The sequence below is a fragment of the Microcaecilia unicolor genome, chromosome 1 (genome assembly GCF_901765095.1).
Source record: "Microcaecilia unicolor chromosome 1, aMicUni1.1, whole genome shotgun sequence".
Taxonomy (NCBI): domain Eukaryota; kingdom Metazoa; phylum Chordata; class Amphibia; order Gymnophiona; family Siphonopidae; genus Microcaecilia; species Microcaecilia unicolor.
In genome coordinates, this window is record NC_044031.1 from 380094446 (window position 1) to 380110086 (window position 15641).

At 42.7% G+C, this 15641-nt stretch overlaps 1 protein-coding gene across 2 annotated transcripts in view; it reads left to right on the plus strand.

Moving 5' to 3' along the window:
• Positions 1-15641, plus strand: part of CYTH4 (cytohesin 4) — a 196435-nt gene that overhangs the window by 179897 nt on the left and 897 nt on the right. For both annotated transcript variants that reach the window (XM_030210260.1, XM_030210268.1), the window contains 2 exons: positions 8058-8129; positions 10869-11023. In XM_030210260.1, coding sequence (XP_030066120.1) covers positions 8058-8129; positions 10869-11023 — 227 coding nt within the window. The remainder of the gene's footprint in view (positions 1-8057; positions 8130-10868; positions 11024-15641) is intronic.

Below are 15641 nucleotides of genomic sequence, written 5' to 3' on the forward strand. Positions count from 1 at the left end.
TACTTCTTCTCCTTTTTTTGGAAAAAAATGCCTAAAAATTAATCACCCAAGAAACAGTGTAGGATGATGGATTTTCAAGTATCCGGTTACCGTCTCAAACAGGCCCACCACCTAGCATCAAAGGGAAGGGAATTCTGTTTAAATATTCGGCATTTTTATCACTTGGAGTTTTTTTTGCATTTCTGACATGTTCAGTATTACATTTTGTTGGATTACTCAGCATTATCAAGCTTGACAGCTTTTCTATTCTGCCTTTGGGTGAAGTGTTTGACATTCTAATGTATTGAAATCTGCAGCCGGAAAGTTCCCTAAATTCTACTGAATAGCTCTACAGGCTTTTGGAAAATATGAATGCTTTCATTATTACTAGTATTATGAAGCTGCCTTTAATCCCCAGATAAACAGAAGTCAATTTAAAAATATCAGTAAGCCTTTCTTAAAGGAAACTAGTTCAATGATGATGGCACATGTCAATCTCTGACAAGTTAGCCCCCCCCCCCCCCCCCCCCCCCCCGGTAAAATCTTATCCATGCCACATAGATATCCTGTACACATCAAGGTCAGCCTGTTGGGGTGTAGGGACATATACCAAATCTCATTGTGGGGGTCTTATCTTTTCGACCACTGTTGGCAACAGTACTTTTCCTTGCCTTCCCAAGTCCCTGGCATCACCACATTTTCTTTCCATTCTCCTCCCAGCAGCACTCCTTACTTTGTATGTGGTTTTCCTCTGCTAGCTTCCTTCTGAAGTCAGAACCCCAAAAGGGCCCTGTAATCTCCTGAGATGCTGGCCCTGAGCAGTTCTATTGCCAGCAGTAAGCCAGCGGAGGAGGAGAGAAGACCTGGTGAGTAATGCTGCTCATTGGCTCTCCCTGCTGGCAGCAAAACAGGCTGCAGTACAGAGAAGAGAGACCAAGATTTTTCCTGGCAGTGACAGCAGTGGTCAACCTTCATCTTTTCTCTGTAAGTGGCTCTGAACTAGGGAGTGAAAGGAGGGCTGGGATAGGGACAGGAGGTTGCAAGGGTGCTGAGCCTAAGATCTGGATATCTATGAAACGTGCAACGGAGGGTGAAATCACTTAAATAGACAAAACCAAATACATAATTAGTGTGAAACAGCACATTAATTCATATAAAGTAATAAACAAGAGTACATGAACCTACAACAATGGAGCCTCACTGGTAATAGTCTTTCCATAACCAGTTCTACCTTGTATCATAGATACTTCTTAGGCAGCCTACTGAAACATTTCATCATCGGTCCAGCCTTGATAAAAAAAACATTTTTCCATTCATAATTTTTCATTTTATTTAAATAATTTCTACATCAAAAAAATGCAAATTCAGTTTGTATAAACAAAGGCCACAGTTGCCTTAAAGAGAACAATAGACATCTTCAATTAAACAAGTCTAAAAATATACCTACACACACACACACACACACACATATATATATATATATATATATATATATATATGTATATGATTCAAAGCTTACTCTTATCCATATTATTCTTCACTAGCATGGTTCATTATAGTTCAACTGTTTCCTCACCTGCATAATCTCAGTAGACCACTGTGTGAGTTCCAGATCCATTCAAGAGAACTTATTCTATGACAGGATTCTCTCCTTCTCAGAACACTACCAGAGCAAGAGCTTTCTTATTCTTCTTGGGGAAACTTTCATTCTTACAGTAGAAAGTATTGGCTGAACAGGATTCTGCTTTCTTTTATCCTCCCTTATTCCTTAGTAGGACGTTACAGGCTCCCACCTCTAAGCCTGCAGCTGATTTCACTTTAACCACATCACTGAACTCTCGGACCACTGGGAGTCTTTAAATACTGGGCCAGTAATGTGAAGAGGCAGGAAGGAGTAGCATGACATAACCTGCTTGTGTTTGGAGAGGGACAAATGACGTTGAGGAACAGAGCAGTCAATGGATTGACTGAGTGGTTGATTTATTCTCCTATCTTCCATTTTTAAACCACACCCTCTGTCAAGCTCTGGGTTGTGTATAACAAGAATATAGGACCATACATCAAAGTCTGTGCTTAATAAGGCAAGAGGTCTGGTAACAGTACTGATTATGAACAAAAATTGAATCTTAGCAGGTTGTGACACATTTTAAAGGACCAGCAAAAATATACTATAGTGTAGGTTCCTTTCTCAGTCTTATTGAGACAACATATACTAAACCAGTGGTTCTCAACCTAGTCCTTCAAGACTGCTTGGCTAGTAGGACTTTTGGGATATCCATAATGAATGTGCATGAGATAGAGTTGCATTTTCTGCTTTCACTATATGCAAATCTGTCATCTTATACATATCATTATGGATATCCTGAAATTCCAACTGGTCAGGCAGTCCCCTAGGGCAAGTTTGAGAACCATTCTGCTTAGCTATTATGGGTCGGCTTTGCTACTGTTCCTTTTACTGCCACACTAGTAAATGCTCAGCTGGTAGCACTTATCTGCAAAGATCATTTAACCATCCCAGAGAACTGGCCGCATACTGATGAGATGACAGCAGTAATACTAATCTGGAAGTGGAACTGGAAGAGTATCTGCAGCATCAAAAGACATATGAGATGAGACCTGAGGACCTAAAATGTACCCTAGAGCAGTCACTCCCAACCTTTTCAAGCAAAAGGCGCGTATATATTAGTGCAGTACACCAGTGATCGTGCAGAAGGTAGTGGACATGGGAAAAGACACATATGGCCAAAGAAAAATCTAGTAATACACTGAAAGACCCAGCAGAGACTGGAAGGACTCACACAAATGTGTGGCTATCTGTGCCCTGCATACTGCCTGCTAATTCCCACAATATGGGCCAGATTCTATATATAGCTTCTGAAAAATTTGCATGGAAAAATTTCCCACCTAAGCATATTCTATAAGTGGTGCCTAGATATAGGCGCAGTATATAGAATATGATTAGTTGATATTGCAGTGCATAAAACTACGCGCTTCCATTTACACCAGTGAAAACATGGCCTAATTTCCAGCACATAGATTTAGGCGCAGAGGGCCAAATTCTATAACAATGTGCGTAAATCTCAGAACACCCACAAAACATCCATTTTCCCACCCATAACCATGCCCCCTTTTGCCTGTTCTTGTTAGAAGTTAGGCATCCTGCATTACAGAATATGCTTAGCGACTTGTGCGTATAAGTTTAATTATTGCCAATTAGTGCTCATTATGGTTTGTTAAGTGTTGTTATTAATGCTGATTAGCTTGTTAAGCCAATTAAGTTATGCATGTTGTTATAGCTTGGATTTTGGCTCAGATCTCTAGGCACGCTATATAGAACCCGAGGATATGGGGCTTATCTATAATACAAGTCATGTATGACTACAGATGTGCTCAGAAAGGAACTCCTACACATTTGAGTCACCGCTGGTGTCTTTCATTGCAGTGAGATACTGAGAACAGAGCCCAGGTTCTGGTCTGGCACTGGTTACTTATTTGTAGCACATTTGATTGAGTTTGAAGGCACACCAGAGTGCAATGGTGCACTGCTTGGTAAGCATTGTCCTAAAGGAGATGAGAGATAGGAAAGGTAAGATACTGATCTTTAAATACTGGAAAGGTATTAATGCAAAGGAAACAACCCTTTTTCCAAAGGAAAGAAAACTGTGGAACTAGGGAACATGATATGAAGCTGCAAAGGAGTAAACTGAGGAACAACACCAGGAAACATTTGTTCATGGAAAGGGTGGTGGCTGTCTAGAATGGACTTGAAGAGAGATGGGGGAGACAAATACTGTGATGGGCTTCAAAAAGTGTGAATCTTGTGTTATTATGTCCCTCACTGAGAATGGAATTTTAGGTCAGTGGGTTATAAATTTGTGTAAACAAATAAGTATTCAGAAGGGATCCCTTGTAGTTGCCTATTAGCTGTTTGTTGTTCCAATTGCTTTCAAACAATTGATTGCTTTCCTATCATTTATTAGAGTTCCTTTCTATATTTTATGTCATTGGTTTTTATCTTTGAAAATTGCCTTGTCCTGTGCTACAGCAAAGATGGTATATTAAGTTTTAATAAACATAACCATAACCTGCATGGTGCAGCTGTCATAAGCCTAACTATCTCACTGAGAAGACTAGATGAGCCGCATCGATCTTTGTCTGTCATCATTTACAGCATTAATTTGTTATCAGTAAGATGGCTAAAATTAACCAATGGATTGCAATGACTTGCAACAAGCAGAAATTGATACCATTAAATTTTGTTTTATTGCTGAAAGATTTAAAAGGTTTAATTTTAGAAAAATCTTATTTCCTTCCAGTGTGTTTGTTCGTTCAATTGCCACTTCCGCTTGAACCAAACATCACATATGTCATGTTGGGCACAAGAAGAAGTGGCATGCATGCCTTGAAGCATGATATATGTAATAGCTGTCACTTCTGTATCACCACCTTTGCTCTGCAACATGTCATGTTTTCCTCTGGCGACAATTAAGAAGCGCTAGCTAAACTGGCCAGCGGGTTGTATTTGTACTGCAGAATAGACAAGATGGGCTTTCCCTGAGATTCTATATATGGCGCTTTCATTTCTGCATGGAAATCGAAATGTACTGTATAACAATGTGTGTAGCTTAATTGGTAAACTACTTAATCAGTGCTGTTAATTGGACATTAACAAGCAATTATCAGCACTAATTGGAATTAATTTTTATGTGCACAACCCACTAAGCGTATTCTGTAATGCGGTGCGCTTAAATTCTAAGATGCATAGATGAAAAGGAGGTGTGGCCATGGGCGGGGTGTGGGTGTTTCTAAAATCTATGCGCTTTGTTATGGAATACACCTGCTCTGCACCTAATTTAGGTGTTGGGATTTATGCCAAGTAAAACATGGTGTAAATGGCTGAAACTAAATTTGGTCATGTGGAAATGCGCTCAGCGTATTCTATATACTGCATGGAAATTTAAGCCTATTCTATACAATATAGGCATACTTTAAAGACTACTTTTTTCCCACATGGAATTTTCAGGCACCATATATAGATTCTAGCCCTTTATGTGTTACTGTGTAATGGCAATGTGTTTCTTTCTGACACTGCTCTCCTGTGTTTCCAAATGAAAATTAAATTAAGTCTTCTAATTATTGGACCCTTCATTTCTGACACTGCTAGCTGCAGCTCCTGACCATCATACATGTAGTTCATTTATTGCTGGTGCCTTCCATTAACAGAACGTCTGCTGCTGTTGGTGCTATAAACTTATTCTTCCCATTTTGTGGAAGCTGTCACCCATAGTGAGGAGAGAAAGTGATTGAATAAATATATATATATATATATATATATATATATATATATATATACAGTGGGGGAAATAAGTATTTGATCCCTTGCTGATTTTGTAAGTTTGCCCACTGACAAAGACATGAGCAGCCCATAATTGAAGGGTAGGTTATTGGTAACAGTGAGAGATAGCACATCACAAATTAAATCCGGAAAATCACATTGTGGAAAGTATATGAATTTATTTGCATTCTGCAGAGGGAAATAAGTATTGATCCCCCACCAACCAGTAAGAGATCTGGCCCCTACAGACCAGGTAGATGCTCCAAATCAACTCGTTACCTGCATGACAGACAGCTGTCGGCAATGGTCACCTGTATGAAAGACACCTGTCCACAGACTCAGTGAATCAGTCAGACTCTAACCTCTACAAAATGGCCAAGAGCAAGGAGCTGTCTAAGGATGTCAGGGACAAGATCATACACCTGCACAAGGCTGGAATGGGCTACAAAACCATCAGTAAGACGCTGGGCGAGAAGGAGACAACTGTTGGTGCCATAGTAAGAAAATGGAAGAAGTACAAAATGACTGTCAATCGACAAAGATCTGGGGCTCCACGCAAAATCTCACCTCGTGGGGTATCCTTGATCATGAGGAAGGTTAGAAATCAGCCTACAACTACAAGGGGGGAACTTGTCAATGATCTCAAGGCAGCTGGGACCACTGTCACCATGAAAACCATTGGTAACACATTACGACATAACGGATTGCAATCCTGCAGTGCCCGCAAGGTCCCCCTGCTCCGGAAGGCACATGTGACGGCCCGTCTGAAGTTTGCCAGTGAACACCTGGATGATGCCGAGAGTGATTGGGAGAAGGTGCTGTGGTCAGATGAGACAAAAATTGAGCTCTTTGGCATGAACTCAACTCGCCGTGTTTGGAGGAAGAGAAATGCTGCCTATGACCCAAAGAACACCGTCCCCACTGTCAAGCATGGAGGTGGAAATGTTATGTTTTGGGGGTGTTTCTCTGCTAAGGGCACAGGACTACTTCACCGCATCAATGGGAGAATGGATGGGGCCATGTACCGTACAATTCTGAGTGACAACCTCCTTCCCTCCACCAGGGCCTTAAAAATGGGTCGTGGCTGGGTCTTCCAGCACGACAATGACCCAAAACATACAGCCAAGGCAACAAAGGAGTGGCTCAGGAAGAAGCACATTAGGGTCATGGAGTGGCCTAGCCAGTCACCAGACCTTAATCCCATTGAAAACTTATGGAGGGAGCTGAAGCTGCGAGTTGCCAAGCGACAGCCCAGAACTCTTAATGATTTAGAGATGATCTGCAAAGAGGAGTGGACCAAAATTCCTCCTGACATGTGTGCAAACCTCATCATCAACTACAGAAGACGTCTGACCGCTGTGCTTGCCAACAAGGGTTTTGCCACCAAGTATTAGGTCTTGTTTGCCAGAGGGATTAAATACTTATTTCCCTCTGCAGAATGCAAATAAATTCATATACTTTCCACAATGTGATTTTCCGGATTTAATTTGTGATGTGCTATCTCTCACTGTTACCAATAACCTACCCTTCAATTATGGGCTGCTCATGTCTTTGTCAGTGGGCAAACTTACAAAATCAGCAAGGGATCAAATACTTATTTCCCCCACTGTATATATATATATATTAGGACTAGGGGCACACAATGAAGCTACGAAGTAGTAAATTTTAAATGAATCAGAGAAAATATTTCTTCACTCAACATGTAATTGAACTTTGGAAATCATTGCCAGAGAATATGGTAAAAACAGTTAGCTTAGCAGGGTTTAAAAAAGGTTTGGATAGCTTCCTAAAAGAAAAGTTCATAAGCCATTATTAAAATGGACTTAGGGAGAATCCACTGCTTATTTCTAGAATAAGTAGCACAAAATGTATTGTACTGTTTTTGGGAGCTTGCCAGGTACTTGTAACCTGAATTGGCCACTGTTGGAAACAGGATGCTGGGCTTGATGAACCGTCAGCCTGTCCCAGTATGGCAACACTTATATTCTTATGTTCTTATGCTGTGGCAATGCCGATGACACCCATTGAAAGTTAATAGGTTTTGTTGGCATTGCCATGTGGGAATTGCTAGCGCAGTTTAGTAAAAGACGCGCTTAATTTAAAAAAATAGTGCTACTTTTGGAAAAATTATGGGTTCTTTTAGTAAGCACTAACACATGCATACCACAGCTTAAAATGGCATATCGCAGAGTGCACTGAGGCATTCTGTAGTAATTTTTGCATGGGCACATGCATACTGTGTATTAACATATTTTTTCACTTTTCACAGAGGGGGTATGTCTGGAGTGGAGAGTGGGCACATCTATGCACATCAATTAGCAAGCCAGTATTGCTGCATGCTAACCAATTAGTGCAGGTTTAGCAAGTGAGTCCCTACAGAAAGGCAGTATATCAAGTGTGTAGTAATAATAATAATAATAATAAAGGCCACACACTAATGACAAAATTAGCATGTGGCCATTAATAGAAAAATCGGAAATGTAGCCATTTTACCCCTATGGAAAAATGGCCTTAGGGCACGAGAAAGATCCATGTAAGGGCATGCTAAGGCCACTTATTGACATAGCTTTGTAAAAGGACCCCTCTGATCTGGAAATGGAGGAATTACATTAGAAAGTGAACTAGTAGAGCCAGGAAATGTGAAACGGATTTTCTGGAGAATCTAGAAATTGTTGTTGCTTTAAAGACACTACAGGGGATGCAAAAATAACACTGATTTCTCTTTTTCTTGCTTTCATTCCAGGATAAAGAGCCACGTGGGATAATCCCCTTGGAAAATTTATCTGTACAAAAAGTGAATGACCCCAAAAAGCCGGTGAGTTGTGATTGAGGCATATGATAGGATAGGATAGGAGAGGGCAGACTTATACGGTCTGTACCAGAGCCGGTGATGGGAGGCAGGACTGGTGGTTGGGAGGCGGGAAATACTGCTGGGCAGACTTATATGGTCTGTGCCCTGAAAAGGACAGGTACAAATTCAATTCAAGATAAGGTATACACATATGAGTTTGTCTTGGGCAGACTGGATGGACCATGCAGGTCTTTTTCTGCCGTCATCTACTATGTTACTATGATGCTCATAAGAATGATATGTTAAAGGAAAACATAAATAGCACTTCCTTGTCTACTGCCTTCATCCTTGTATCATTCCAAAAACATGACAAAACTTGCATGCAGATGCTCACAGTCACCCAGGATTCAGATGTCATAGTCACTGCCCAGGAGAGGAAAGAGTCTAGAACCTTCCAGCACCCCAGCCTAGTGCAGGTGATAGATAGATAGATAGATAGATAGATAGATAGATAGATAGATAGATAGATAGATAGATCGCCTAGTAGTGCTATAGAAATGATAAGTAGTAGTAGTGGTAGTAGAAAAGAGGAAAGGTTAGCTTTTAATGAAAAAGTGGAGGAGTGGCCTATTGGTTAGGGTGGTGGACTTTGGTCCTGGGGAACTGAGTTCAATTCCCACTTCAGGCACAGGCAGCGCCTTGTGACTCTGGGCAAGACACTTAACCCTCCATTGCCCCAGGTACAAATTAGTACCTGTATATAATATGTCCTGCTCATATCTATTTGAAGGTGTGGTCTCCAGAATTGTACATAGTACTGAGATCTCACCAGAGACTTCTATCCTTTCATTTCCCTATGCACCTAAACATCCTTCTGGCTTTTGCTGTCACCTTTTCTACCTGTTTTGCCACCTTAAGGTCATCAGGTACGATCACACCCAGATCCTGCTTTTCATTTGTGAACCATAGTACTTCACCCCCAGTACCGTATGTCTTCTTTGGATTATTGCAGCCCAAATAGACCATGCATTTTTAAACATTAAATCTTAGGTACTCCATTCTAAAACATTCTTTATGTTTTGCAACATCCCTCTTCATAGTATGCGCAAAAGTAACCTACTTGGAGAAATTGCCCTCAAGACAGAACACTAAGTGCTGGTACAGCTTTCACCTATACTGGCACTTAATATCACTTATTCACTGCACATGAGCACTGGTTGTTCCCTTCACTGAATTACCAAGTCTATTTGTGGATCATAAGGAAAACCCTGTTGTACATTGAAAAGAAGGCTTTAAGAGCTCACCCACCCACCCCCACCCCCCATGTTGATATATAAAAAAAAATACTCTAACTCAGCGGTTCCCAAACTGCACCACGGCACCCTGGTGCACCGCAGCAAACTCTCAGGGGTGCCATGGCACATCGCTCCTTACATTCTCTTCCCGCAGATCCGGCATCTGCCGCTTCCTACTTCTTCCCCCGCTGCTGCTGCAGTGCTTGCAGCTTACATTTTTGGGCTGTCCGCGATTCACACAGGCACTGTGGTGACTTCCCTCTGCTGCGCCTGGCCCGCAAAACAGGAAATTGCATCAGAGAGGGCCGGACGCAGCAGACTGGGAAGGCCCTGGAGTGCCTGTGTGAGTCGCAGATGGCCCAAAAATGTAAACTGCAAGCGTTGCAGCAGCGGCGGGGAGGGGAGAAAGAAATGGCAGCGATCCTGGACCTGCAGGAAGGAAAGTAGTGGTGTGCTGGTGTGAGAGGAGAGGGCTGCAGGGAAAGGGAGACCCATGTGGGGGGGGGGGGGGGGGTGCAGAGATCCATGTGGCTGTGGGAGTATGGAGACCCATGTGATCGGGGGGGGGGGGGTGCTGCTGGGACCCATGTGACCGGGGGGGGGGGGGGGTGTCGCAAACCAAAAAAGTGTGGGAACCCCTGCTCTAACTACATAAGCAGTAACCCTACTGTTTGAGCATTAGGGTAATCTCCATTACAGATGGGGCTGGTTGAACTGTTCTTCTGGATGCCACTGTAATACAGGGCTCATCTGCATGCTGCCATTCTTAGCAAGGTAGCAGAATTAGGTGTTGTAAATGTGATTATGTTAAAATTGCATACTAGTCTGTCAGGTTGCTCTGCAGGTTTATTACTTTGATAAGATTTCAGAATATTTGTGAAATAGGATTGCATACAGGGACTTCAGTGTCTGCATGTATTACAGGTTGTGAAACAATCCCTTCTGTTATACCTATTCTATTTGATAAACCGATACCAACAGTGCAATCCTTTAGGTACCTAGGAGTTAGTATTGACTCAGCCTTATCGTTCAATGAACAAATATCTGAGGTAGTCAGGAAGTCATTTTATCATCTTCGAAAACTGCGTTCAATTAGAAATTCAGTTGACAAAGCTTCACTATGTACATGTTATGAATGGTTGTCCAGTATGTGTTGGTGTTGTTATCTTTTAGAACGGTTGTTTTAGCTTGCTGTGCTTTCCTATCATTTTGATGGAGTTCTTTTATGTTTGTTTTTATTATGATTTTCATATTGCTATGTAAACCGTTCTGTTTTGTGAATACAATTTGAAACGGTATAGTAAATGAATAAACAATATTACAGAAATCCCTGTATGCCATGGGATGAGTGGGACAGGGTCAACCTAACCAACAGAAATGGAGCCAGTTGGAAATCCGAGATTAAAGCATGCCTGTATGTCTTTGATTTTTTCCTGCCTTACCCTTATCAATCCCATTCTTTCCCCAGAATTGTTTAGAGCTTTTCAATGATAGTGGCAGTGGTCAGAAGATTAAAGCCTGCAAGACAGATGCAGATGGCAAACTAGTGGAAGGAAAGCACCAATCTTACAAAATGTCGGCAAACAGCCCAGAAGAACAGGAGCTGTGGATTAATGCAATCAGGTGAGTAGTACTTGAAAAAAAATGGAATCAGGAGAAGAGATCAGTAGGGGAAGGATGACGGAAAGGGATCACTATCCTACAGAATCACAATATCCGTTCTCAGAAGGTGATGTCTCCAAATGAGTTAATTTTGCCCACACAGGAAAGGAACAGGGTAAATTTGAAATAGAACACCTATATGAAAAAAAAAAATCCCAAAAATACTTATTTTAACTCAATTTATAAGGGAATATATGTTTATAAAAGCAGCATAAGTACCCATATTATTTATTTATGTATTTATTTGCCGCCTTTTTGAAGGAATTCACTCAAGGTGGGGTACAGCAAGAATAAGTCAAATATAAGCAACAGAAAATGACAAAAGTAAACATATTCAAATGACAATACATAGTATGACATAGTTTATAACTTATAATGTCAACACAATACGTAATAAAACATTTTAATAAACTGCAGGCCTAAAAGAAGTACATACACATACGTGATCACTTCATGTGCCAGGGGTGTAGACAGTCAGCAGCTCTCCAGTCCTTCTCCTCCCTTCCTAAATTTTTTTTATGCCTTTATAAATGAATTGGATGATATTGAAAGTGAGAGGCTACTGCTGATATTCAGCAGCTTATAACCAGGCAGTGCTTCTGAATATACGCACAAAATGGTCATTGAGGAGTTGGGCCACACAGGAGCATTATGGGAGGGGGAGTCAGGGAGGAGCTGGGAGGTATGCAGATGCACTTAAATCTACCTGCCGGCATTTACGCTACATTTTCCTTGATGTAAATGGTTGTGCATTGTTTTAAGCGCCTTGATAGCAACTAAGTGTATTCTATATACTGCACCTAAATATAGGTGCTGCTTACAGAATATGCGTAGACAGAAATTTATTTTGCACAGTTTTCAGACATCATATACAGAATCTGGCTCTTCCCCCAGAGTCTATATATTGTGTCTAGAGTTCCATGTTGAAATCCAAGCATATTCTAGAACAACAGACATAGCTTAATTGACTTAACAAGCTAATCAGTGTTGATAACAGGTCTGAGCAATAATGAACACTAATTGGCAACAGTGGCGTAGCTAGGTGGGGCGCCAGGAGAGCAGCCGCTCCCCCAAATGGAGTTCTGCCACTGCCTATTTTTTTCTTGCCGTGTTGCATAGAAAATATGCGCCCGTGCCGGCGGAAGTCAGCTCTTGCGCCGCTTTTGCTCCCCAAGCACCATCAACCTGGCTCCGCTTCTTACTGGCAATAGTTAGAATTTATGCACACAACTCAATAAGCATATTCTGACTAAGCATATTCTGTAAGGCACTGTGCCTAAATTCTAAGCCAAAAAAGGGCATAGTTATGGGCAGAGAATGGGCGTTTCATGGGTGTTCAAATATTTACGTGTACTGTTATAGAATTTGCCCCTGTGCACCTAAATCACTGTGATATCAACTAAGCGTATTCTATATATATTGTTCCTAAATATAGGCACCACTTACAGAATATGCTTAGGTAGAAATTTATTCTGTGTGGAGTTTTCAGGTGCCATATATAGAATCTGGCCCTTTACGTACAAAAAAAGTCTTTAGAACATTACCCCCAAAATGAGAACCTAACTCCTATGCCAGAGTATGCTGGAAATCAATCTGTAGCCCATGGTGATTAGATAAGCAAACACACAGAAGAAAAGTAGAAGAAGGTCTACAGAGAAATGAAGAGAGTTTACTTTCCTTCCTACATACATTGGCAGCAGGGTTGGTGCAAGGGTTTCTGGTGCCCTCCCCCTGCAAAACGTATAAATCAGCGCCTTCTTCCCAAGTTTCAAGTTTATTAAGCCCTACAAATATCGTTCTCAGGTGTCAATAATAGTCTTAGAATGATATTCATCACATCATGCATCTCACACAAAAAACATCTACTTGCTTTCCATGCCCACACTGCACACATCCCCTCCCCCCCCCACTCACATCCACATATAATGTTACTCACACATATATACACACATACCAACTTCTCCCCACTAATACCACTCTTACTCTCATACATCCTGATTCTCTTACACTCCCATCCTTCACCACATCCCTGGCTAAATCTACATCCAACTAAACCAGTTGTCTTCATTAATTTTTAAGTCAAGGATGCTTTGGGTTCAAAAAGACTGAAGGAGAGCCAACAAATATCTTCCTATACTGGGTCACAACACCAACCAAGGCGTGCTGACATTCCTCTCCACAACACCTGACCTCGGTCATGCATATAGAACACAGAAGTCCCTCTTCAAACACAGGATAAGTGACCATAAACTAAAAGTACTAATGCAGACAGAAATTAAACTGAACTTCTAAGTCCTAGATTCTGCATGCAGCAGAACACTAAAGGAATAGAAAGAAATGCATTTCCTTCTGTATAGTGCAAAATATAACGACAGCAGATGTAAATTCTCAAAAGTGACATAAGAAAATACAATTATTTTTCTACCTTTGTTGTTTGGCAATTTTATTTTTTCTAGTCATCCTGTTCCTGGTCTCTGGTTCTCCCTGCCTGTGCTCTTAACTCTGACTCCAAGGCCTCCTGTCCATCTGCTCTTTCTTTTCTCTCTTGCTTTCTTCTTCACTTCACATTCATCTTTGACACTGATCTTTCATGTTGGAAAACTAAACAGATTTGAGAAGGAAGCTCATATTTTCCCATCCCCTCCATCGTTACACAGCATCTCCTCCTCTTCTATTCTCTTCACCTCTGTGTACATCTCCTCCCTCTCTCTTACCTTCTCCTCCCTTCCTTCCGCATACAGCATTTCTCCCCTCTTCAATACTCTTCCTTCCATGTGCAGCATTTTCCCCCTCTTTTCTTCTCTTCACTTCCATTCATCTGTAGCATTTCCTCTCCTTCTCCTCCCATCTATCTATGTGCAGCATTTCCCCCTTCCTCGTCTCCTCCCTTCCCCTCCATCCAACAATGCCCCTATCCCTCCCCCTGTGGCCAGCATCACCCTCCTTATCCCTGTTCCTATGTTCCCTGCCTCTCTAGCAACTCTTTAGTGTCAGTCTCTATGTCCCTAAAAACATAGCTTGTCTTTCTCTCTTTCCATCCTCCCCAGTCCTGCATTGGCATCCCCCACCCCAGGTCCTTCTCTAAGAGGCCCAGTATTTCTTTCTCCTTCCCTTCCTATATGGGTCCAGAGTCCTCCACCCTCCCTCCGCCAGCCATGTGTCCCTTTGCATTATACCTGAAATTGCTGCTGTTGCCTGTCACTGCCAGAACTTGAACCTCCATTTGAGCTCCAAGTCCGCCAGCAGTGGCAGCAATCAAAACAATTCACACCCTGTGCTATCTCCCAAAAGCCCTCCCTGGTTCCATCCCCTCATAACAGGAAGTTTGTGTCAGTGGGCCAGGGGCGTAGCCAGACCTCAGGGTGGGAGGGGGCCAGAGCCCGAGGTTGGGGGCACATTTTAAGTGCTGGCCCGCCGCCCCCCTCCACGTCACACCTCACCTCCTCGCTTCCCCCTCTCTGCCTCACATACTTGCCATTTCCCCTCACCTCCTTGCTGCTTCCCCTCACCGCCTCCTCGCTCCCCCCGCAAAAACAAATACCTTTGCTGGCGAGGGTCCCCAACCCCCGCCAGCCGAAGTCTTCTTCAGTGCAGGTCTCTGGCCCAGCCACGTTCGCTGCCCTGTTCTTCTTTCTTCTTGCTCCTCCTGTGCACGCTGATGCTCCTTCTCAGTTTCACGTAAAGGAGCGTCAGTGTACACAGGTGGAAAAAGAAAGAACAGCAGGGCAGCGAACGTGGCTGCGAGACCGGTACTGAAGAAGGCTTCGGCTGGCGGGGGTTGGGGACCCCCGCCAGTCAAACCAGGGGCCCGGACAAAATTTGCAGGATCCAGGCCTCCATGGCCCCCCGTAGCTACACCCCTGGTGGGGGCGGGTCCAGAGAGGGCCTTCAGGAGATGAGAGCACAGGGCATGAAGTGTTTTGATTGCTGCTGCTGCTGCCGGTAGAACCAGAGCTCGAGTGGAGGTACCAGTTCTGGTAGTAGCATGCAGTCACAGCAACATGAAGGGAGATCAGTGTGGACCGGTGCAACAGGTAAGGTGGTGTTTCACTTGTGGCAGCTCTGGCACCCTGCAAAGGTCGGCACCTGCCTGTCATGCTTACTGTGTTGCACCGGTCCTGATTGGCAGATACAAACCACCCAATAGCAGGATAGCTGGTTATCTCCGCTGAATATTAGTGCTTATTGCATAGTGGCTAACCAGCTATATCACACAATACAACTGGCTAACCACAAATATTCAGCGCTTTGCCGGCTATGTTTAACTGTCAAATGAAACTGCTTAAATAGCAGTGTTATCTTTGGCTGCTATAACTGACCTGTGCTGAATATTGACTTGGCTGGTTAAGTTTAAGCCACTGTTCCCCCCCCCCCCAGATATTCAATGCCGGATCTCTGGAAATGGCCTGGCATTGAATATACAGGCTCAGCACCAATCGCGGGGTTTAGCCAGCCTGCCCCTCATAGGTTGAATTTCGGCTGGAATATAAATTACCCCTTCCTGGACACAATGAAGGAGCTTGCTCATTATTTGGGGTGCTCAGCACCCACTGGTACCTACAAAGCTAGCTCCCATTTA